Source organism: Pelecanus crispus, chromosome 9 (genome assembly GCF_030463565.1).
Source record: "Pelecanus crispus isolate bPelCri1 chromosome 9, bPelCri1.pri, whole genome shotgun sequence".
In the NCBI taxonomy this organism is placed as follows: Eukaryota; Metazoa; Chordata; class Aves; order Pelecaniformes; family Pelecanidae; genus Pelecanus; species Pelecanus crispus.
In genome coordinates this window covers 17982347-18005499 of record NC_134651.1, presented here as the reverse complement: position 1 = coordinate 18005499, position 23153 = coordinate 17982347, and the positions used below count along the sequence as shown (strand labels likewise).

At 36.6% G+C, this 23153-nt stretch overlaps 1 protein-coding gene across 1 annotated transcript in view; it reads right to left on the bottom strand.

The window, feature by feature from the left end:
* SLC9A9 (solute carrier family 9 member A9) overlaps positions 1-23153 on the bottom strand; it is a 215758-nt gene that overhangs the window by 83646 nt on the left and 108959 nt on the right. The window contains exons 10-12 of the mRNA XM_075717165.1: positions 11927-12040; positions 9974-10085; positions 6265-6418 (exon numbers count right to left, since the gene is read on the bottom strand). Coding sequence (XP_075573280.1) covers positions 6265-6418; positions 9974-10085; positions 11927-12040 — 380 coding nt within the window. The remainder of the gene's footprint in view (positions 1-6264; positions 6419-9973; positions 10086-11926; positions 12041-23153) is intronic.

Sequence of the window (23153 nt, the reverse complement as noted above, 5' to 3'; positions counted from 1 at the left end):
TCTATCATAAAGTTCTGTCTTTCAGCAGTCTATAACCAGTTGATAAAGGGCTGGGATAAACACAGAATCTTACTCTACCAACCAATTTTCTCTTTGGTAGACAGCCATGGTCACAAGCAGTCAAGCCTCAGCATTTAGCCCTGCTGCCCACCTGCAACCCTACTGCGATATTCTGGTAGACATACACACTACCTATGCCTTTGATATTGGAGCAATGGATTAAAGTGTTGGATACTGAAGGAATGAAAATCTTGACTTCTTGAAAGAATAGCTTATACATGAAACATTTTTATGGTAAAGGGATATACTAGCATTCTCAATGACATTGCACTCTGCTGGCTCATGACTTTTGGGTGCTGATGTCTACTGAACTCTCATTTCCTATTGTATTCAGGATTTGGAATAAGGAAATAGGTGGGAGTTCAGGAGTTAGCAGTGTTTTGATCTTCCAACTTGGACACCATAACACTGAATAATGCTATAATTTTGTGTTTCCGATGTGATACAGTCAAATAGTTGGCCTTATTTCAAAAGCATTAACAGCTAAGCCAGATTCTCAAAATGTGTTGAATACAGCCCTATCATGTTTTTTTCCTTTTTCATTTAGAAACCAGTCCTGTAGCTATACCACAAGGAAACCCCCACAAAAGAATCTGGTCTGTTTAAGTTTTATGGTGGGACTTCTAAAAGTGGAAAAACAAAAATTCCAAATAAAACTTTAAAAAATTTCCTAAAAATTTACTTTGTCAAAATAGCAGTACATTATATGAGTTTGTAAGAAGTCCTCCAACAGGTCCTTCTGCAACTTTTAGTCTGAGTTCTTACATTCTGTCAGTGTTGTTCAATGCCGATTTACCATCAAAACAGATACCGGTAAACCCCTATAACTAGTATGTATTTGTGTTGTTGAATGATTCAGTCTACGAAGAACAAATAGAAGAACCTTTGAGACAACTCTTTTTTTTTGACTTTGGTAGCTTCATATCAGTGATAGAGATATGTTTACATGTAATCTGTAAATGATTTTTTCTTCCCTTCATTGCTGTAGATCTGGACGGGAGGTTACTGCATGCTTGACCCTTGCAAATGGCAGAGTTTTTTTTTTTCATGTTGATAACAATATTGCTCCCGGTTTACCTGCACCCTACTCCTAGCCAGTCAGCATCATTCCCCATACGAAACAGAAAAGAGTCTTCACAGCAATGATATCCCTTTTGCTTATGTACTCATTTCAAACAGATCTGAGGACTCATAATTTATAGGATCCTCTCCTCTTATCCTTGTTACATTCATTAGATTGTTTTTTCAGTTATATTTTTTTACACTTGATACATTTTATATTTTGTGTTCTCAGAGATCACTGACTATATTAAGGTATGCTGTATGTATGCCAGTGTAATGTGAATGAATGACCAGCTGCTGTTCACCATCAGAGACCCTCTGGCTCCATCGATGCAAAGAAAGTTTTGGAAGTGTATAACCTTGATATTATTAGGTTTAGTTTCTCCTAGATGGGCAAAGAGAAATAGCTGTTTGCAGTTATAAAGCTGGAATCTGAACAGTGAAAAGAATAAGCAGAGCTCTGGGAAACCTCTGGAATTGAATTTGACAATTTGGGTTAATTAGAAGTTAGGGAAGGCAAGAGTTGAATATTAGAAGAATAGTTTGTTTTGATTAATTTCATTTCCTGGGTTGGTGCTTTCTCATAGAAAGAAGAGTGCAATGAGGAGATGCTCCTGCTGAGAATGTGAGTTTGGACAGCCTTGGTCATCCCCCCAAAATGTGGTATGCCAGGCCTCTGGCATTAGTATTTAGAGAATGCTGGAAGTTCGGAACTGAAGTTATAGGTGAACTAGAGATGGCATGTTTGTAACGGCAGTCAGGCACATAGACAGCCAGTTTCTAAAATACATACTAAAGGCCAGATAGGCACAGTATTAAAAGTTACTATTCAATGCTGCTTAGTATTTATTTAGAATATGGAATAAAAATCTCCTTGTTCACTGAACAACTGCTGCAGAGATGCACAAAGAGTCTGGAAACCCCTTGACAAACATTTACACAGAAGGTGATGATAAACAAACAGGACCTAATACCTAGCACAATGCTTTTATAGGACATGTTTTATTAACAGCTTTGTATTTTTGCTCTGCCTGTCAGGAGAATCCTTTATCCCCAAACCTCTCATTGCAGATTTACTGTAACATGTAGCTCTATTTTTAATCAGAGTATGGGGAATGAAGGGAGACATATATCCAAAAGCATTAGCAGGTAATACTCAGCATCTCTGAAGGCACATTTATTGAATACTTCAATTTGACTGTGAACTCATGCTTAAATGGCTATCTTTGTTTCGCTGTTGATGTATCATGATATTTTCATACACTGATGCAGGTTTATTCATTGTCTGCCAAGAGCAGTATATTGTAGACCTTTCACATGGGGAGTAAAGGCAATTTTTTTCTAGTTATAACTCTCAGATAAGCCAAAAGACAATGTATTATTTAAGAACGTGGTGCAACCAATTCTGCTCTCAGAATGCTACTCTGTATGGGTAAATATACTAGTAAAATAATGAGAATGATTGGTATGGATTTCTTTTAAAACTGTATTTTGGCATATAGAGACATGTAGATATAAATTCTGCCATTAGCAGGTCAGATTTCCAAGGCTTTATGAACCTTTCTTAGATTCAAGCTATAGTTGAAGTAGGAGCATATGTTTCAATATAATTTGTTTGTTAAATGAAGGGACCTAGAATTGTGAACCTTAACAAACTTGGGTGAACTCCTGGGATCCATTTAAGCTTCTTTTTACAACAGGTCTCAGCACAGCTGGCCTTTGCAACCTTGTGAGATAGTTGGGTGATATTGCTGCATTAAGTGGGAGATGGAAATGGAGCCTTTTTCAGTAGCACATGGTTAGTTTTGATAATGTATCTTCCTATATGTTTTGGCAACAATTGGCAAGTGTTGTATAAGCCATACATATTCCTGGAATAAATCAGCTGGTAGTTATCTCTGAGGACACATCTTCATCTTTTCTCTAAAAATAGAGTGACAGATTATATTTACATTAAGTTGAATTTTAACTGAAAAAAAAGGAAAGCAGATGTGATGCTGCTGCTGTGAGGAGAGGTGGAAGATTACCGAAATTCCAGTTATTATGGAAACAAAGATTGATTTTTCAGAAGACTATTAGTCATTGTTCTATTCCCTTATACTCTGCTGATATACGAGGAGTCTTGGTCACCATTATGAGAATTTCACAATGTAAATTATGGAGAGTACAATAAATCATTGAAACACAGTATAATATGTAGACAATAATATACAATAAGAAGGCTGTACAGATCCTGAACATTGTCTTTTACCTTGACTAACACTGTAATGCATTATGGTAGAGCAAACAGTGAATATATTAGTGTTACTTCTTTGTAATTTATGTTATCTTTATGTATCTTCAACTTAATGGATGGTAGATTATTTATCTTTTAAAACCAAAATGTGGGTAAGTTGGTCTGTAACATATAAACTCAAGCACTTATCTCTAGTATAAGACTAACTTGATCAACCTTGTGGAATTAAGAATTGCATCTCCTGAACGACTGATAGGAACTGTAGGCTATTCCACTCAGCTAGATTGGGCACAAATTAAAATGTATGTGAATAAGATTCAGTTCATCTAGATGGTCTCAGAAATCACATGTTCCTCTTTATTATATGAATGCTTCCTGTTCAATTAAATAGATTACCTACTGGATAATCATTTTATGATGAAATGGTTAATTGGCAAAAAAAGCACACTCAGCTTTAGACTGTTATTCACTTGATCACTCTATTTTTGACTGTTCCTGTCACCTGAGAAGGTTTACCTATAGAGCAACTTGTAGGTTATGTAGGGAAATCCAGCGTAGTCACTGTGACCTTAAAGCAGCCATTCATGTATTTTTTATTTCCTGTAAGTACTTAATTTTGATAATGTGAATAACTTTATTTCCAGTTGTTTAAATTAACTGATCTAGCACTGTGCTTTGGATTTGAATAATAGTGGTAAATCTAGTTCTCTAAAGCACTGGGGAATGGCACAGAAGTGGTTTCACACTGCCCTGGGATGGTGCCTGATGTAAGTTCACATCAATTGAATACTTATGGGCTAGTGTGAGACCAGTCTCCCTCTTCTGTACTTACAGACATAGTTGCAGCATTTCACTGGCTTCATCCCTTTTTTCTGTAATTGATGACATAACCAACCCATTCCAATGAGTCTCTTCACACAACAATGATACCATTTTTGTACTCATAATACAGTTTCCCTTGGCTTTGTGAGCTGAACACTCCAAACTAGCATGAAAAATACAATCTCTTTCTTCTAATTTTATATAAAAAAATGTGGAGTTAGATGCAGCTCAGAACTGCCATTCAGGCACAGCTGCAAGCATACTGGGGGTAGTACACCAAGCCAGGTGGTGTAATTTGGAGCAGCCCCATAACTCTCAGCAAAACCAAGTCTGCTAGAATCCATACAAGTATCAACTGGCATGCGTTACCACCACCTTTGAATACAATTACTTAGCAAAAGTACTTAAGACTAAAATGACAAATGCTGGTAGCTAAGGACAAAATTCCATATTGAGGTGTAATAAATTATAAAGACAGTTAAATATATTCACTAGAAAGAGAAATCAGAGTCTCAAGATACATTTGTAATTAAAGATGTCTATTTAAAGTTTTATCTCAGTTTGACCACACACTCATAATTTATGAAGCTGTATGTTCTGATGTCAAGAAATTAAGTGGGAATTGTGAACCTAATAGCTTTACAGTAAGAAAATCTATATCACAGTTACAAAACCTAATTATTTCATTGGTAAATCTGCCTGGCAGTTCTTCTGGGATTCAGAGGAGATCCCCAAAGAGATGAGCATTTGTTGTGGTTTAGCCCCAGCTGACAACCAAACACCACACAGCCACTCGCTCACCCCCACCCCCACCTCCAGTGGGATGGGGGAGAGAATCGGAAGGGCAAAAGTAAGAAAACTTGTGGGTTGAGATAAGAACAGTTTAGTAATTGAAATAAAATAATAATAAAAATAAAAATTGTGATGAAAAGGAGAACAACAAGAGAGAGAAACAAAACCCAGGAAAAACAAGTGATGCAACTGCTCACCATGCGCTGACCGACGCACAGCCATTCCCCGAGCAGCGATCGCTGCCCCCCAGCCAACTCCCCCCAGCTTATAGACTGAGCATGGCATCATATGGTATGGAATAGCCCTTTGGTCAGTTTGGATCAACGGTCTTGGCTGTGCCCCCTCCCAGCTTCTTGTGCACCTGGCAGAGCATGGGAAGCTGAAAAGTCCTTGACTAGCATAAGCAGTACTTAGCAACAACTAACACATCAGTGTGTTATCAGCATTCTTCTCCCACTAAATCCAAAACACAGCACTATGCCAGCTACTAGGAAGAAAATTAACTCCACCCCAGCCATAACCAGGACAGCATTTCAGACCAATAATGACTGTCTACTTTCAGTGACTTTGGTAAACTCTATTGTACAGGTGAGTAAAGAAAGAAGCACATGCTTGCATTGAACGATATAAATAGTTAATATGAGAGTCAGGCCCTCACTTGTGATCTTGTGGGCCTTCCCACCTCTGGGTAGTACTAACTAGCAGAAGAAATGCCATTGCATCCAATTAAATTGCTTGCGTTAGTGAAAGTACTTGAGAATGTTAATTTAAAAAATACCTAGAGAGCTAGACCAGGACAGGACATCTAGTGACCTAAGGCCTTAGACTAGACACATGACCACTGCCCACTTCCTTTTTCCTGTACTGTATTCTCAAAGTTATTCCTTAATCTCCTATTATAGTAATCCAAACTGATTTGGTCCGCAAGATCTAATGAGAATATTCCTTCTCACCCACATTTAGATGAGGGCAAAATCTGCCTTTACAGCTTTCTTCAACAGTGAGGAGGACACTGCTAACATTTACTCATAGTGTTTAAAAGGAATAGTAGTGAAACAAACTCTTAGGAAATAAGGCTGCGTCTGACCTAGGTCCAAACCCATAATGAACTTGGGAAGAACCTGTTCCTTGTGGTCTGAAGCCTCTACCAGGTAGCCAAATACTTCCTTTGTGCTTGTAAAACTCTATTAAAAAGCATACAAGTAAGCCTTAGAAAGCTGTAGCAATTCAGTGATTGATCCATAGTGATTGCATTCTATTTTGATGGTTAATATTGTAAAGAGAGTACTAACCTGATCTGAAGCCATGTGAGCATTGGTGTTGTGCCCCCACCAAATACCCAGACTGTGAAAAACACAATAAGCAGTGCTGTTGTAAACATCATTTGTTTGGGTTGGGATTCTGTGTCTTGAATAGCCAATGCAAATGCTATTGCACCACGTAAACCTAAAAAAAAAAAAAAAAAGACAAGAATGATGAACTTAATGTGATGGAAAACCAGAATTTTACTCATTTCAGCCCAAACCCAATTCCAAGGGCACAGCAAATTTTTAGACCATGATAATATTTATAAAATGCTGAATTGTGCTAATTGAAAGGATGGTGTTTAATGCAATGTAAGCAACTTTGCAAAAGTGGACAATGAAACTACTCTCATATTCACACAATAATCACACATTTGTTTTATATCCACTGAATTCTTTGTCTTGAATAATTGCAAATTAAATAGTAATCTGGACTTTATGCATGTTAAAAAAGAAATCTATTCCCTCTGTTGTTCTGACTTCAGTAGGACTACTCATGAAATCAGGTGCAAGTGAGAAAGAGGGCTGGCATTAAAATCTATACCCAAATAGAATACCCATTTCTTGCTTGAAAAAATAGAAAATGTCTTTAAAATTTCTTTAAAATCTTTCAATATGCTAAGAACAGTCAGAAAAATTATGACTTAAAACCAATGAATAGTTTTTAAAAGATGATTTTAAGTATTTAAAAAGGGGATGCAGAAATAATGTAGATTTTTAGCTCTTAGGTGTACTTGAAATATAATAGTTGTAAAATTAGACACCTACAGAGACTGAATAAACAAAAACTTACAAATGCAGAGAAAACGGCTAACAGTGAGTTTAAAAAAAGCCTCATAGGTAGTAACAAGCTAACTAAATAGGTCTTCTTCACAGAATGACACATTTAAAAAAGAGGGGGGGAAAAAGCCTGCTAGTGACTCTAGCACTCAGGATGCATAATAGAAATAATACTCTGCATTTTCCAATGCTTTTAATTTATCTGTTTAAATTTACTTTGTTTTAAAAAAAAAATAAAATCCAGAAAATAAATGTAGAGAGCAAAGCCATTACATGTATACAATACCAGTATTGTATATCCAAAAAGTACTCTGCATCTTTCGAGAGATTAAATCTAATAATTAAACCTCTTGTAAGGCACTGATGGTATATGCAGAATCATTTAATCAACTGCTAAATGCAGCTATTTTTGGAGTAGAACTCTAAAGCTCTTTAAGATTACATAGCTAGAATGTGAATTATTTGGTATAGAAGATTCTAAGATGGACAGTTTATCCAGAGAATACCACAAAGCCATTTCTGCAAGGAAGTACCAGACTGTAATTACATTCGCTGAAAATGGTCAGTGGCAGCAGGTTTAAAATCCACCCTCTGTAATGTGTTGTTAGAGGAGTGGCAGAAGCAGATGAAGAATATAATAAATCAAAACACTACATAATCTACTTCCAAGCCTAACTCTTCCACCTTTTCTTGAATGTATTAATACTCCTGAAAAAGTAGAACTTAATGGCTTCAGTAGAATTCTTTGCAGAGTAAGGTATACTCAAATGTTAATTGGCTATGTACTTGCCTGACCTTAATTGCTTTTTTCAGAGTTTGATATTCATGGTGATTATGGCAGTAAAACTCAGTAAAGCAAGCAGTAAACATTTAGTGCATTTGGTAATGGTAAGATGGAAAACAAAACTAACCCCAGATTCGTTGTTTTCTACATCTGAGTGTGTGACGCTGTGGTGAGTGAAGCCCAGTTTTCCCTGTGATTGACTAGAACCTGATGCTATATCAGAATATTGCTGCTGATCTTGTGTAGGCAGTAAGCACCTTCCTCCAAATTCAGATTCAATGCCTGTTTACACTTATCAGAAATGTGCCTCTCGTCCGGCAGTCATTGTCTCCTCTGTTTATCACTATATACAGTATGATCAGTTTATACTAAATAATGTTATTGGTAAATAAGCACAAATCTTAGTGCATATTAAAAAGTACAATGACACAGAAAATCCACATATCCTAAGTGTTCTGTGAAGCGTGAAGCTGCTGGCAGTGTGTGACGCAGTCACTCTTTATTGCTCTACTTGCAGATGACGCTATTTACTTTTTTATAATGCTGTAAAGACATTTTTCTCTACAAAATACAGTGTTTCTTTGAAAACAGTTAAAAATTACTTTTCTGAGTATTTTAACATTTGCATTTTAGAAGTTTTCAATACTACTATTTTCAGTTCTCAGCTGCCAGATTGTACTGGAAAGCTAATGTGTGAGTGTGAGTTCTCACGTTCAGTTGTTGGCTGCAGGCTACTTTTTGCTCCTAGTTCTGTGGAGAATGAAATTTGACTGGAGAAAATGAGGACAGAAAAGTTGAAGAATAAGATATATTTTAGAAGATTTTTAATTCTATACTTTATCTGATGAAAAATAAAAGCAAAAATGGAGCCCAGAAACTAGATAAGTAATGATACGGAGCCATTTTTTCATGCTGTTGTCTAGTTGGCCACCTGCTAGCTCTACTAGAGTGATCTACATATACATCTTACATGGCTAACAATTGTAGGTGAGCAGGCAGTCTGAAAGCCGGTTCCTAATGTGGATGTATGTCATCATCACTCACTACAATCCATCTGGTATTAACTGACATTTCCAATGGCAGCTTTTAGCAGAAGGATTGAATGGATATAGAAATGAACTACTGTGTTGCTCTCTAGAGAGATGGAATTACATAGGCTTAAATGAGGCACCCTGATGTGGAAGCTTGACATGTGGCACACTGTATTTTACTTGTTATCTGGCTAAATAGATCAGTGTATATCAAGGCTGTCAATCAAGAACTGTTATCCATAAAAATTTGGAATAGGTTTTTGTATAAAAAGCAGGAAAATGAAAAGGAAAAAAAAAAGTCCTGACTTTCGAATTTTAGAAAATTATTTCATAAATGACATGAGGGGATCTGTGTTTCTGTCTTTTACTGAACAAATATTCTTAGCTTATAAGTGAGTTTTTCCTAACTAGCATCAGAAGGTCAAGTGGAGGTATTTCTAGCTTGTGCAAGTCCAAAAATACCTAATCCAGCTGAGAACTTTAACAGTTCAGGGGATGATGCACAAATCAGAGTAGAACATGGCTCCCTCTTCTGGATTTTTTTTTTTATTCTACAATGTTAACCAGAGATAAAAATAAATAAAATCTGAATTTGGAAAATACTCAAATATCAGGCTGGAATACATATGAATACATATGAAAAGGTCTGTGTAGTTAAAGTCTCCTAGTCTCATGTTTCAAAGTAAAGCTGTTCCTGAAGTTAAAGGAATTGCCAAAGACCATGTCTGATCTGAGTATCAGTACTAACACCTTCAAAGTTGGGTATTTATTTGCCGGTATGTAAGCATACTGTCAGGTATACTACAGGTGCCTCTAAACCAATACAACATAAAAAACATGGTATTCCCAAATTGCCATGGAATTGTAGACAGATGGGGGACAATGGGTTGAAAGACTGGCTTCCTGGGTGGTAGGTTTCCAAAAGGTTAATTAAAATAGGTCCAAAGCACAGTGAAGTTGATGACAATACATCCATTTGCTTCAGTAGCTTTGAAGAGACTATCTTGAGTTTTAAGATAATGACTTCTTTGTGATAGATGTGGCTTTTTCTAGTGATAGAGTTGTTAAATGTGGACAGGAAAAATACCAAAATAGCACTTACCTGAAAACATCATCATGTGTTGGAAGTTCCTGGGAATCTTTTGTTTTCGACCCAAATTCAAAAGGAAAGAAAGTGGGTATATGTTGCAAGCTCTTGCTACAAAAACTGCCACCTAAAATGTAAGATGTTGAGGAAAATGGTGGAGGAACTACTGACAAAATGAGAGTGAACTTAAACCCAGTATTTCTCCAAAGTTATTTTAAAAGTGTAATTAAAATGAATATGAGATTATCTTCCTTCATATTTTACATGTCAGATCCTTCTGGTTCCAATTTCATTATAAAACTGTGCAGTGGCAGAGATTGTCTTCCCCAGACATCCTGGTTATGTATTCATCATTATATATCCCACTTCAATCACTCTACTTTTACTCATCACATTTGTATCACATGTGACTTCATCTTCAGTCCTTCAGTAAAATGCCCGCCATCAATTGCAGAGATGGCATTATCTCCTTGAGCAGCAATTTGCAAAGAATAAATGTGCTTTTGGACATGATTACTTTCTTATTCCCTGACAATTCGTATTGTCTATATCCATCACTCTGCTTTTTTTTTTGTTTTTCTTTGGAGATTTTTTGAAAGGAGTTCTTTATTACTCCTCTGTGGAATGATCACAAAAGTTGCCTTAATTAGAAACATGAGGCTATTTCAGTTTTAAAAAAAAGATAATCAAAGATCCTTATAAATGCTTTTAGCAGGTTCCGTTCTCCCCTTGTCTTGTGACTCTTACAGCTCAATTATGACACTCAGTCTGAGCCATGCTGCGGACTGTAGAACAGATGAAGTACTTGAGTGGCAATGTCTGTATGTATCGCATCTGCTGGGCCAAGAGCTGCTTAAAGCTCCTAAGGACTTGGGAGAACATGCTAATGCAGTGGTTGCTTCACATGCTCTGTGCTCCAGCCGTCCAGCGCAACCCTGTTGCAGTCTCTTGGCTCTTGGAGGAAACGACAGAGCCAGGTGCCTGCAGTGCTCTGCAGCACAGCCCCCATCCTGGGTGCCGAGTGCGGCTCTCACGTTCAGCTGTCCTCCTGTGCTAGGAGTGTAGGACGTAGTATTGCACTTGCCGTGTGGTGGTGGTGGTGTGCAAGAGGCTCTTGGGGTCCCCTCTGCCATCTAACCCAATCTGTAGCCAAGGGAGCTGTGATGCAGTTCTTATTATTCATTTGGAAATTACATATAAAAATTACTCCAAGTAAACAGTATGATCCCAACTTTGAAAGCTGTTACAGTTCACCAAAAAGTGATAAGCAAGGGGTGCTGCTCTCAGCCAAAAAAATCGTGTAAATTGTCAGTGTGAAAAGAATTGATACCACTGTACAGTTTAAGCGACAGATTTGTTGAAAAACCACGGCAGAATTAAAGACACAGACTCCTTCTTGCCAGCCTCTTAGGCACCTGATGGTGTAAATAAATCCATGTACAGTAGAGATATCAAATACAAAGAAGGAAAGATCTGAGCAATGCAGAGCTGTTTGCTTTTCAAGGACTTAATATCATTTAAGTAGCTTTGGAGAAGTTCTGCTTATGGCACATATCTGTCCGCAGTCCAGAGTTTGTGGACCTGCACTGGCTCTGGACAGGCAAAAAGATTTTGCGTGCCTGCGCCTGCCCCCACAGATGTGTCCCAGTACTCATCCCAATTTCCCACCCCACTTGTAAACCAGTGGTAGAAGTCCCCCAGCTGGTATAAAGCTTTTCAAGCCTTGTAGCAGATCTGCAAAACAGCAATTGTCAAAAGACAATGTGCTTACATGCATTGAGCCACTTACTGAGATACACGTAATAAAGATGATTGCCTTTGGACTTGACAAAAAACTGATTTTTAGTATTTAAGGAACCAATTGGTTTGCTTGTTGACATTTTTGTTCACATGGAGCACACGTTCTTTATATATATAAAAAAATATATGTATGTACATAGATATATACTTCTTTAAAGCAAAGGATACAAATGCACCAAATATAAAAAGAGGATTGAAGATATGATTTTGAAACGTGAATAGTGCGAGTCCCATGTAACAGAAGATGACATTCTCAGCCAAAAAATTCATGAACTCGAACAACTTAAACGAGAGAGAGAGAAAGAACATAATTATGACTCATGTCTGTAACTAACTACTGTTTATCACCAGGTTCCCTTGGAATACAGAACTGTTTAGACGAAAGGAGCAGAAATCGCACCTATTTCAAGGTTGGATTTTAAAACCATCTAATTTGCTATACAGTATACGTGGTGTCTTTTAGCTTTAAAAATCATAGTTGCTTGCATATTTTTCTCTGATTTGTGGATGAAAGCTTGACATAGACAACTGATAAAATACATAAACAGCAAATAAGTTATACAAGCTTCAATGCAAACTGTAAGGAAGCTGAGGGAATTTAACTTCTCTCATGTTTACATAGGTAAGCCTGGGAAATGGCTCTTGATTACACAAGTGGCTATGCATAATGCAGTACTGGGTATGGGTACAGTCATGCCAAGAGAGAAAAAAAAAAAAACTTAAATGGATTTTTAAGAACCTGTGCCTTTAAAATATAACACGACTTTTTTTTATTACCACGAATATTATCCTGCAGATGAAAACTTTTATTGTACTATATGGACATCGACATCAGTTACTCATTTCAAACTAAACTATTTAAAATATCATTTAAACATATTGTAAAATAAGCCTAAAATACATGATTATGGTAGGATTTCTTCCGTGAAAAAACAAGCAAAGTCAAAATATTAATTTGCCTTGAGGGGATGTTCCTGATTGCATTTGCAGCTGATTAGTTAAAACTAATAAAATAAATTTTCATATTTATCCACATCTGGAAAAAACCAGTCATTGCTGCCAAATAACTACACAGGAGAGAAAAAGAGGTCTTTTCACTTCTAAAGTCACTTTTGGGCTCAGGAGACTATGCTAACAAATCCTGATGCAGAATTAGGGCCGAAATTTGTCAATCTGTCTACAACCAGGCATACATCACTATCCAGAATGTTACTATGGAGATATTTTATTAATCCTCAATGGGCTTATGTATTCTTTGTAATATGTTTGTGCTTCTAAAAATAAATATCCAATAACAGTCACTAGGATCTAACAAAGGAAAAATGAGAGCTGTCAGAATCATTATTTAAAACAAATTTCAGAGGCAAAATGGCACAAAACCCAGTAGTATATGGGAAGGTATTTCGGACCCCATGGCAGCACCATCAATTATCCCAAGCACACATTCCATAGCCCCCATTTTGTGCTGCAATGCTGAACAACATGAAAACAAACACAGGAAATATTTGCAAGTTAGTAGACTTAAATTATTTAAATTAAATTTAAGTGAGAGAAACCAGTTGTCAAAAACCCTCAAAGTATGGGATCCTGTGACCTATAGAAATTTGTGTTTCCATTTTGGGACCAAACATGATCCCACTTCTTTGTGGGAATGTCATTTGACACATTTTCCTAATGCTTTAAACCATGTATCAGGAGTGTCATGACAGGATCTACATACATATATGTAAGAAAAAAAAAAATCTGTATTTGTGTATGTATAAAAATCTTTTGAGGGAAAGGTACTGCTATGAGGAGCCACAACTGCACACTTTAGTTGTTGGGATAAGATAAAGGTGCTCCAGTGGTTTTAAAGCTGAATGATATTTCACTCATCATTTACAAAATCCTATTCAAGACTTAAAGAAATGTAAAGTAGATCTACTATTGATGCATTTTAGAAACACAGTTTCTGAAACTGAAGTTTCTCTCTTTTATTTTCCAAACTTTTTGTTGTCATACATTTTTTGAAGGAAACCAGATTTTGCTACATCATTGCTTTTGCTGTATACTCTTTCTCAATAATCTTCACTAGTAAATTCCAGCTTTTACTCTTGCCTGAAGTGCTTTCATGACATTAGTGCTTTTAAACTTCTCACCCCTTGTCTCCCAGCAATCTGGTCAAGATACAGTCTTCATGTATTTCTTGTAAATTCAGTTTAGTGCATCTTTTACATTTCCTTATAACTTTAGCTCCTTTTCTGGCTACATGCATCCTGTTTCTTCTTACTTCAATGCAGCATCAAAACTCCAGAATCATTTCAGTAAGTGATTCTTAAAAAGAAAAATCCCTAGTTCTTGACTACGTGTTTCCAATCAACATGAACAATATATACTTCCTTCGCTCACTGGGCCAATGTTTCCTGTGTCACCTAGTTTTCTTAGCCTATACTTACAGTGTACATAACACTTTTTAGCCATGTCATCTATGTCAGATACATGCAACACCGTAATCTACTGCACTTCTTGAATCATATTGCTGGACATGAACTGGTTGGTTTGCAAGAGCAAACACAATCCAAATCCCATTTTTCTTCTGTGAATTTTGGTGCTGAACTGTGCTGGCTTTTTCCCCCCTCTTATCTCTAGTTTCTTCCTATTTTGATCTTCCACTATCATAGCACTGCCTACTTGCTAGAAGATTGAATCCAGACTAGTTTCCTTCCTTTGTACAGCAAAAATCCAGGTGCTATTTCAATAGCTAATTAAGACTAGGCTCCTTCCTATTCCAGGCACAGCCATGATATGGTCTCTTATGAAAGACTCAGCTCCTAAGAATGGTAAAACTAGCTCGTTAGCTTCATTCAGTCTTCTGTATTCCCCATATAGTTTGCTCCTCTTTTCTAAAAGTATATCACTCATATGACACATTTATTCATGGAGTGCAAGTTATTCAAATTTCTCACCCTGAGTTAACAAAAAAAAAAAAATTTAAAAATATGAACTGCTTCAGAACTAGTTATTGTCATAAAAGAAGTGATATCTGAATGCCTTTTCCTGGAACATGACACTTGTAGATGTAATGTAAAACCTATCCACTGTCCTCCAGACTTCACTTTTATGCCTGTATTCAGCAGGGTGTTTTATTTAGTGTTTCTTCATCTTCTGTGCGTTGTTCAACAGTAATACAGAGCCCATGGAGATACTCCATTAAGCACTTAACTGTCAGTGCTGTGCAGCATAAATCCCATCAAAACAAAACAATTTATTCTAAAGAGATCTTCTGAAAGCCATGTTAAGAAACAGCTTCCATAGAAGCATTTTCCCAAATTGTCATGACTTTCACACAAATGTTTCTGTCACTATTTTAAAAATTATGAGAAGCAGAAGAATAGGAGGAATTGGATTTCATTGGGAATTTGTAATTTCCTGGGGCACCCAAGGAATTCCAAGAAGAGCTGCATCATACACATTAGCCTCTGAAAAACATCCGTTTTTGTCGGAGTGGCCATAAGCCAGGTCCATGCTATGGTCCAGGGTCTGCTTAAATGCCACTCAAAAATTTCCCTTATTTTGAATATATGTACTTGCAAGTGGGATTACTTGCACATGAAAAAAAAAAAAAAAGAAAAAAAGAAACAAGTTAGGATTAGAATCTTAGATATTAGGTCCTTGGAAGTATTTTGTCTATAACCATGAATTCCCTTCCCTTGCCTCCCGCACAGACAACTAACCTCTTTCTACTCTAAATGAAATTGGCATTAAAGTGCTCATATGCTGCCATTAGTTTCCCCAAGGCTACCAGAAAATTATACTAGAAACCATTTTAATATACACATAGTAATAAGACATTTTTTCTGTATAAAACTAAAAAACCTCATTTGTAATGTGCCATTTCTACCTCTCCACAAAGTCTATAAATCTGCTTATAGCTTTAGAGAAAGAGTTGTAATAAATCACCAGTGTCAACACATTGCAGAGTAGAGTATTAATTACAAGACCACCGTTCAGAACCAATCCAGGCACTTGGTTTAGGTGTTTAGCTCAGTGAGTTACTGAAACTGGTATTTGCTTTGCTTTGGTTACTTTCTCTGTAAAAAGTGGATGTTACAAAAGATTTATATTAAAAATGTCTATTAAAATTGACGTAAGATTTATGTATTTAAAACCACATCATTCACCAAATATGCTTAGTTCTTCTATTACTCTCAGCTACTGTGAGTACTAAGAGGGATGTGCAAAAAATGAGTTTTAAGTTGGGACATTCTTCTGGAAAGTAGCGCTTGCAGTTCAGTTCTCAGTGGCAGAGGAAGGAATCAATCCAGGTTATCTACACCTTAAGCCTTGCTGTAACCAATAAGTTTATCTTATACAGATGTTTTATTTTAACTCAAGTGAAAAATTCTATATGACATAAAAACTGCATTAGTTTTATCTTTTGAGCGAGATAAGGAAAGCACTTTCTTTTTTCTCCTCCTTCCTTCCCTCCCTCCACCTCCACAATTAAGTTCAAGCCAATTAGAAAACAAGCTACACCAAAATGGGTTTTGCAACTTGACCCATTTTAGAGAACTACTTAAATTGTCACTGAGTCTTAGAGATATTATCTAGGTAAGTAATTAGTGCACCTGGAAGATGGGACACACTCAGTTCCAATCTCAGCTGCAGTAAAAATAGAATTCTTTAAAGGAGCATCAAAAGGAGAAAATTAACATATTCTATGCCACAGTCCCCTTGTGGCTGGGGAGATGGAAACGTTAGATTTCTCAAATCCTAATATTTTAAACAGCATTTTTCATCTCAGGGGAATAAACTTAGTATGAGAGTACTGGGTAAGAGCAGAATTACAAACAGCATTCTTTCATCTCAAGGGAATAATGTTAGTACGAGGGTATTGGGTAAAAGCTGAATTATATCCACAACTTATTTCCAGCAAAATTCAGTGAATTTTACTCACTGATGGCAATATTACATTCTTTCACTTGATTTAATACCTGCTGAAGGAATGTCATCCACCTCTTGCGGGTACCTGCAAACCTTCTCTAGTTGCATTGATTTTGCTAGCAACACGGAGGAACGTCACCTGTCTAGGGATTACATCTTACACTGATATATTCTTGCATGACATCAAAATAGTGAGAGTTTCAATAAAATTGATTATACTTTTTAAGAGAGATTTGAAGGTGACAGAGAGCTACTAAAATCCCAAGCAGTCAATGTTAAGTGATGGTTATAAAATTTATTGTATTTGAATAATGCTATTTAATTAGAACACAGCCGTCAAAAATGTTCCATGAAGTCAAGGATATTGATAAATCAATAGTTGATGAAAATTGCTTTTGCCTAACTATTTTTGAATTAAAATGCAGTGAGGATTCAGACTACCATAATTTTTCTGAGATTGTAGAAGCTTTTATTATAGCCTAATTGCTTAATTTAATCTTTCTCTTTTGATTAGAGGTTTCAAAATCAGAAAAAGAAGGTTTGAATTTGAACCTCTTGTCTGAAATCCTTTATACAGCTATAATGAATCTTCACAACATAGTGATATAATGCTCATTTCTAGCATAACATGCTTAGATGAAAGAATCAGCAAAAGAAACTCAAATTCATGAGAGAATATAAACTTGTTTATGGTGCTAATTTTGATATCCAAGCATATTTGCCTGTAAACTTACAAACACAGTAGCAGAGAGAGATTCTTACAAGATCTTTTATGTCCTGGGGCAAAATTCTGGCCTTTTTTATCGGTAGGCTTTGCTACTGAATTCAATGAATTTCACCCCAACAGATTTATGGAAGGCACACAATAACCTTCTATTTCCCTGTAGAGCTGGGAGGTTTAAAAGGTTTGTAAGGCCTGAGGAGGAACTGGGAAAGTAAAAGGAAAAATAAATAAAGAAAACAGTAGCAGCACCAAGGGAGAGGAAAGGCCAGCAATATTTTGCATTTACACAGTATGGATTATTCTTTCTGGCATAATCTACGCACCACCGCCAAAGTTCAGTTTGGGAGAAGCTGGATAAACCAGTGGCATAGAATACACTTCTGACTAGCAACAGTAAAGAAACAATGTTGCCCCAGACATCAAGGCAAATCCTTTCTATTTTAAAAATGCTATAGGTCTTGAATGGCTTTGCTGGACAAAAGAAGTTAAACCAAAAATGTTGAAAACTAAGCAGCTATATTAGAATTTTTTTCTTGTTCGAAACTACTTGGAACAACGAAAATCAGAGGGACAAAGACTTAAAACGTAAATAATTCAGAACTTCTAAAAAGGTTTGACCTCAGGGGTGAATGGAAGCCTAGTTCAGTTTGTATTTACAATGAATCTGTCAACATCATTAATTACAGGATTCAAATTAACCCTCAGAAAGAACTTTGTTAGTCGATTTTACCAATTAATGGACAAGTAAGTGACTCTGTTCAAAATCTAGGACTCAATATACTAATTTCTTATATGTGTAAGGCGTGGAGAGCAGTAGAAACTTTGGTGTGCACTTGTGGGAGTATAGCCAGATTCAGAGCCTCATGAGAATTTATATGTTGCCTTCAATAGACTTTGGATGTAGCTGTAGAAAAATTGATTATTCTATCATTGGTCTTGCTAAGTTGCCTAGGAAAGAGGGTTTCTGCAAACTGGGTTTTTTCAAACATGGATCAGTTTGTAAGAGAGGGAACATCTTCAGATCACTATGTCCCTTTCCTGCAGCACAACCAACTTTTGCTATTGTACATCAGGCATTAAGTTGTACCTAAAAATAACCCAAGAATGACACCTTAATGGAAGGTATCGCCAAAACAGAGAGGACGATGCTGTTGCTCCTACAGCTTGTCATCTAAGTTGTTATTTGGTTCACAAACTAGAAATAACCATTTTCAGAGTGCTTATTTATCTTAAATTCCTGAACTGAGATGTTGCAGGCACAAAGGAAGGAGAATCGTCAGTGCTCTGCTGTATCAAGATAATGTGCTCAGGGATTACTGCAGTTAAAGCTCTCTACATTTACTTTGGCAGTACTGTATTATTCTGTAAGTGTTAAGGAAGGGTTCTGCTCAAGATGGGGCATAACAGACTGTAGTTGGAAAATTGTTTGAAGGGATATAAAGAACTTTTGACTGGTCAGCAATTAATGGTGGTACTAGAATCACTGTGTTTAGGGATGATTTTGGAAATTTTTTGGGAACATTGGTGGCTCTTCCATTCGCTGATAGAGGGATAATTATGGTAATGGAAAACAAAGAGGCTATGAACAGCCTGTGCTGTCTAGGATTAAGCTAGTATTCTTATAAAGCTGAAATCAGAGAATAAACTATGTGTAGAAGAAAAAGAATAAAACCAGCTGCAAAATAATAATAACATCAATAAAAATGAAGCTTAAGCTTATGACCTGTTCCGAACAACTTGAAAGATACTTTCATGGAAGGTATCTTACTGGGGTAGTAAATCACCAGTCAGGTGGAAGCAGGGACATTATGCACTGACAGTTAAGAGCTATATGGAACAATGGTTAAAAAAATAACCAAAAGAAAGAAACAATTTGTGGCTTTGCCAAAGCCAATTTCAGCTAACAAAGGAGACTTAGATGCTTTAAAACATGACTGTTCTCTTTCTGGTCAAAGAAAAATAGTAATGTTATCAATGTAATCTAGTTGTCTTTAAAATTGCAATGAACTAATAGACCTTTTGTGTTTCTGCATTTGTGTTAGAATTAGAGGAACTGCTGCTGATTTTTCAAAAGTAAAACACAAAATCAATCTCATCTTCCTCTTTTCACCCCTCTCAGGTGTTTTTTTTTTCTGTGACTTGCCATCACAGTCCTAACCTCAAATGATAATTGAATTTCTAAGGAGGACAAATGCAATTTATTTCATTTCAATTTGCTGAGGGGAAATATTCTCTAATATTAATTCTTGAAGTGAGTTCATAAAAACAGTTTCCTTCCTTGCCAAGTTTTGGGTGTTGGAAAGGAATTCAGTTAGTCTTTGACATATTAGGAACTAGTAACCAATATGATGGCCTTTTACCTGTCAGGAAGAAAAAAACCCCCACAGATCCTTATGAAGTCTGTGGTGTCTTTTCTTCATGCTTTCCAGCAAGAATCAAGACTGCAAAAAATTATCTGATGCTCATGACTGCAAGATTTCCATTTCACTGCAAATCCAACATACTACAGGACCAATACTTGCTCTCTTTGCACCTGTTCCATAGAAAATATATTGCAGCTTCTATCTACCCATATTGATGCTTCCCTTTACAGTCTGTAAAACTACTTCTGTGGAAAAATGCTGTAGAACTGTAAATCAGGAAAGACTCTATTTTACCTTAATCCAGAAAACAGTAGCAGTATTTGCATGTGTTTTGCTGATGACATGCTGTTTTGTTTTTATTCAGCGACTAGTCTAAGATAAAAGAGTGTTTACTAAATAACTTCTCTACTTTCTGTGCCACAGTTATTTGTTCAGGGTTTTCCCTGACATGCTGTTTTGTTATGAGTCTGTTTATAGAGGCTGGCGAGGAATGGACACAAAACTTCTTTCTAACCTAGGGAGAGCATCCTCCCTCTGACAACTGTTCTTGCTCTAACTGGTGTTGAATAGCATGAGATCCTGATGGTATTAATCTCCATTTATTATTCTTAAAGACGTATTACTGATGAATCAACTTTTAACTACCTTACCTTGGCAGAATGCCACCTTTTGGTTATATTCAGCAATATTATTTGCAATTACTCTGCAGATTCTAGTACCAGTTTCTGAAGCAGGATACTGGATTAGTAGGTCCACTGATCTGCTCTTACATGTTTAGGGTGGGAATCTGGGGAATTCTTTTGTTTAATTTCTACAATCATCTTTAAACAGGTTCCCTGCCTCTTGACGTAGGCTACTATTCAAGAATTGATGATTCATTTGGACAAAAAGACTGAGAAACATAAATAGCAACTACGCTTTTGCATGTCACATTGTTTTCTTAAGTATTAGAGTACATGGCTTTTCTCATCTAACAGTCCTCTACACTGGAAGATATAACCTAGAATGCAGACTGTATGGAGATGAGATAAATGAGACAAAGAATGTGAGGGGGATTTGCTTTAACATTAAGTGTGAAAGGTCCAGTTTCTTAAATACAGAAAATGTCAAATACTCGCTGGTGGCGTACTTTTTGAAAACAGTACAAAGGACCTTCTTGTGGATAAAGCACAAGAAAGCTGTCATCAGATAACAAGTTAGCTTCGAAGTGGCTGCAACCTTGGTACTTCCATTGTGAGTAAATAATTGCCTGTGGTGAAGGGCTGTCTAACACCCTGCACTTGTATCTGTGAAATACATCAAAAATTGCAGATGAAGCGTAATTGGAGAAAATGAGCTTAGAGGAAATTATCAGTGTCATTTATATGTGCCTTTTACATAGCACAGAGTGTATGTATGCGCATGTGTGTATGCGTCTGCATACCCTAATAGTATGTGTAAAGGCCAATGGAGATGAATATGTAGTATTAAGCACAAACATAATGTCAAAACTACAAAAGCTACAACAGTTGGATGTTGTTAGCGTGCAAAGACTGAAAAGTGAAATCTTGCCCTCAAAGTAAGTGTACACAAACCCAAAGTGAGCCCATGGCTATTTGAATTTAAATGATAGTTTTGTAATTAATTTCAATGGGGCAGGTTTGCATCTGGCTATAATGTGACTCCAGCTGAAAACAACAGAATAGAAGCTGTTGGAGAAAGTATTGTAAAGATTTCCAGTGTTTTCAGGTCTACTAAATTACTAGTGGTCTCCATGGTGATGTTTTACTAATTCCACAACTGCTATCAGCCAAAAGAAAACAAAAAAAGATGTACAGTAAATGCAGCAGGAATTAAAAATCCTAAACTAAGATACACCTTCCACTGTACTTGAATCTGAGAGCTCAGGACACTTTATTTTACATCAAATTAAGTATCTGTAGTGAAAAGATGCATCTAGTCATTCTTTAATGCACCTTAAAAATAACTCCGGGTAAGAATCTGTAGGAAAGCAGAAGGTGGGTGGACTAGGGAAGTATCATCTGGTGCCTCATACAGAGAAATGTTTTTTTTAAGAAAAGTATTAGTCACTACATGAGTGTGTGCTTCTGAGGACGCTGAATTTCTGTTTGAAATTCTCAGACACTCGGAACTCCTCAAGTTCACAGGAAGCAAAGGGTGGTCAACACCCCCCTAAATTAATGTGACTGAAGCAGAATTAAAAGTCAGAATCTTGAAACAGATGCTCAAAATTGCATACTATTTTCATTATTTTAGGTGAATGAAAATAGATACATACCAAAACGTGTGGAAAGGCAAGGCACTTATTTGAATCCTAGTCATGATTTAGACATTTCATAGAATCATAGAATCACAGAATCATTTAGGTTGGAAAAGACCTTTAAGATCATCCAGTCCAACCATCAACCTACACTACAAAGTCCACACTAAAAGGGCTTTTTAGCCCTTAATAATTTCCACAGACGGCATGATGAGAAAGAGATGAACTATAGTCAGCTGTTCAGTATTTCTTGTGCTGTGCTACCATTTTGTACACGTCTCTTTTGAAGGTAGAAAATCCATTAATCGTGTAATGGAAACAGAGCTGTGCAGTCACTAAAAAGATGGGATGCTGGCAAGTGCTTTAGACTATTATAATGCCTTATTTACATGTATTTATTTTCTTCTTGCAGCTTATTGTGCGAGAATTTTAGTGTTAGCTACATACTTATAGAAAGTTTTGACCAAGGCTTTTGTACATTTTCTTAGCTGATATGGAATTTTGCAGATGATATCCCTAGAAAGAGAGTTGTGAGGAATCAGCATTCATGCAAGAATCATGTAAGTTAAAAAGGATATATATATATATACAGAGAGAGAGAGAGAGAGAGAGAGATAAAACCCCCATATTACAGATCGCAAGAATAGATAGTTGTCAATAGCAGTTTGGTAACGTCAGAAATCACACAACTGCTCAGATTCCTTAAGGCCTCCCATTGCCCCAAGATTCTCTGGGCAGGGAAAAAGCATTGCTGATTGCAGGGGAAGCAGAGGCCTTGAAACGTCAGTAAAGCTGCTGGCTCCCAAACCACACGGACTTCTTCTGGTGAGGCCAGTGTATGTTTGTGACAAAATGTTTAGTGCTCTGTAAAGATTACAATCTAACTTATCTAACCATGCAAGAAATAGCTATCTTAATTTCTTTACCAAACACAATGTCCCCACAGTAAGAGCAATTATGAACGCATTGACGCATACTCATGCAAGTGTAAGGCAACACAGGGTTATAACAAAGAAACCTATTAATAATACCCTCAACACTGAAAACTATGTAACCCTATGTGCTTAATAATTTTACTGCATTCCAATCTAGCAGTATATAATGTACTATGCATAGAAATACAAA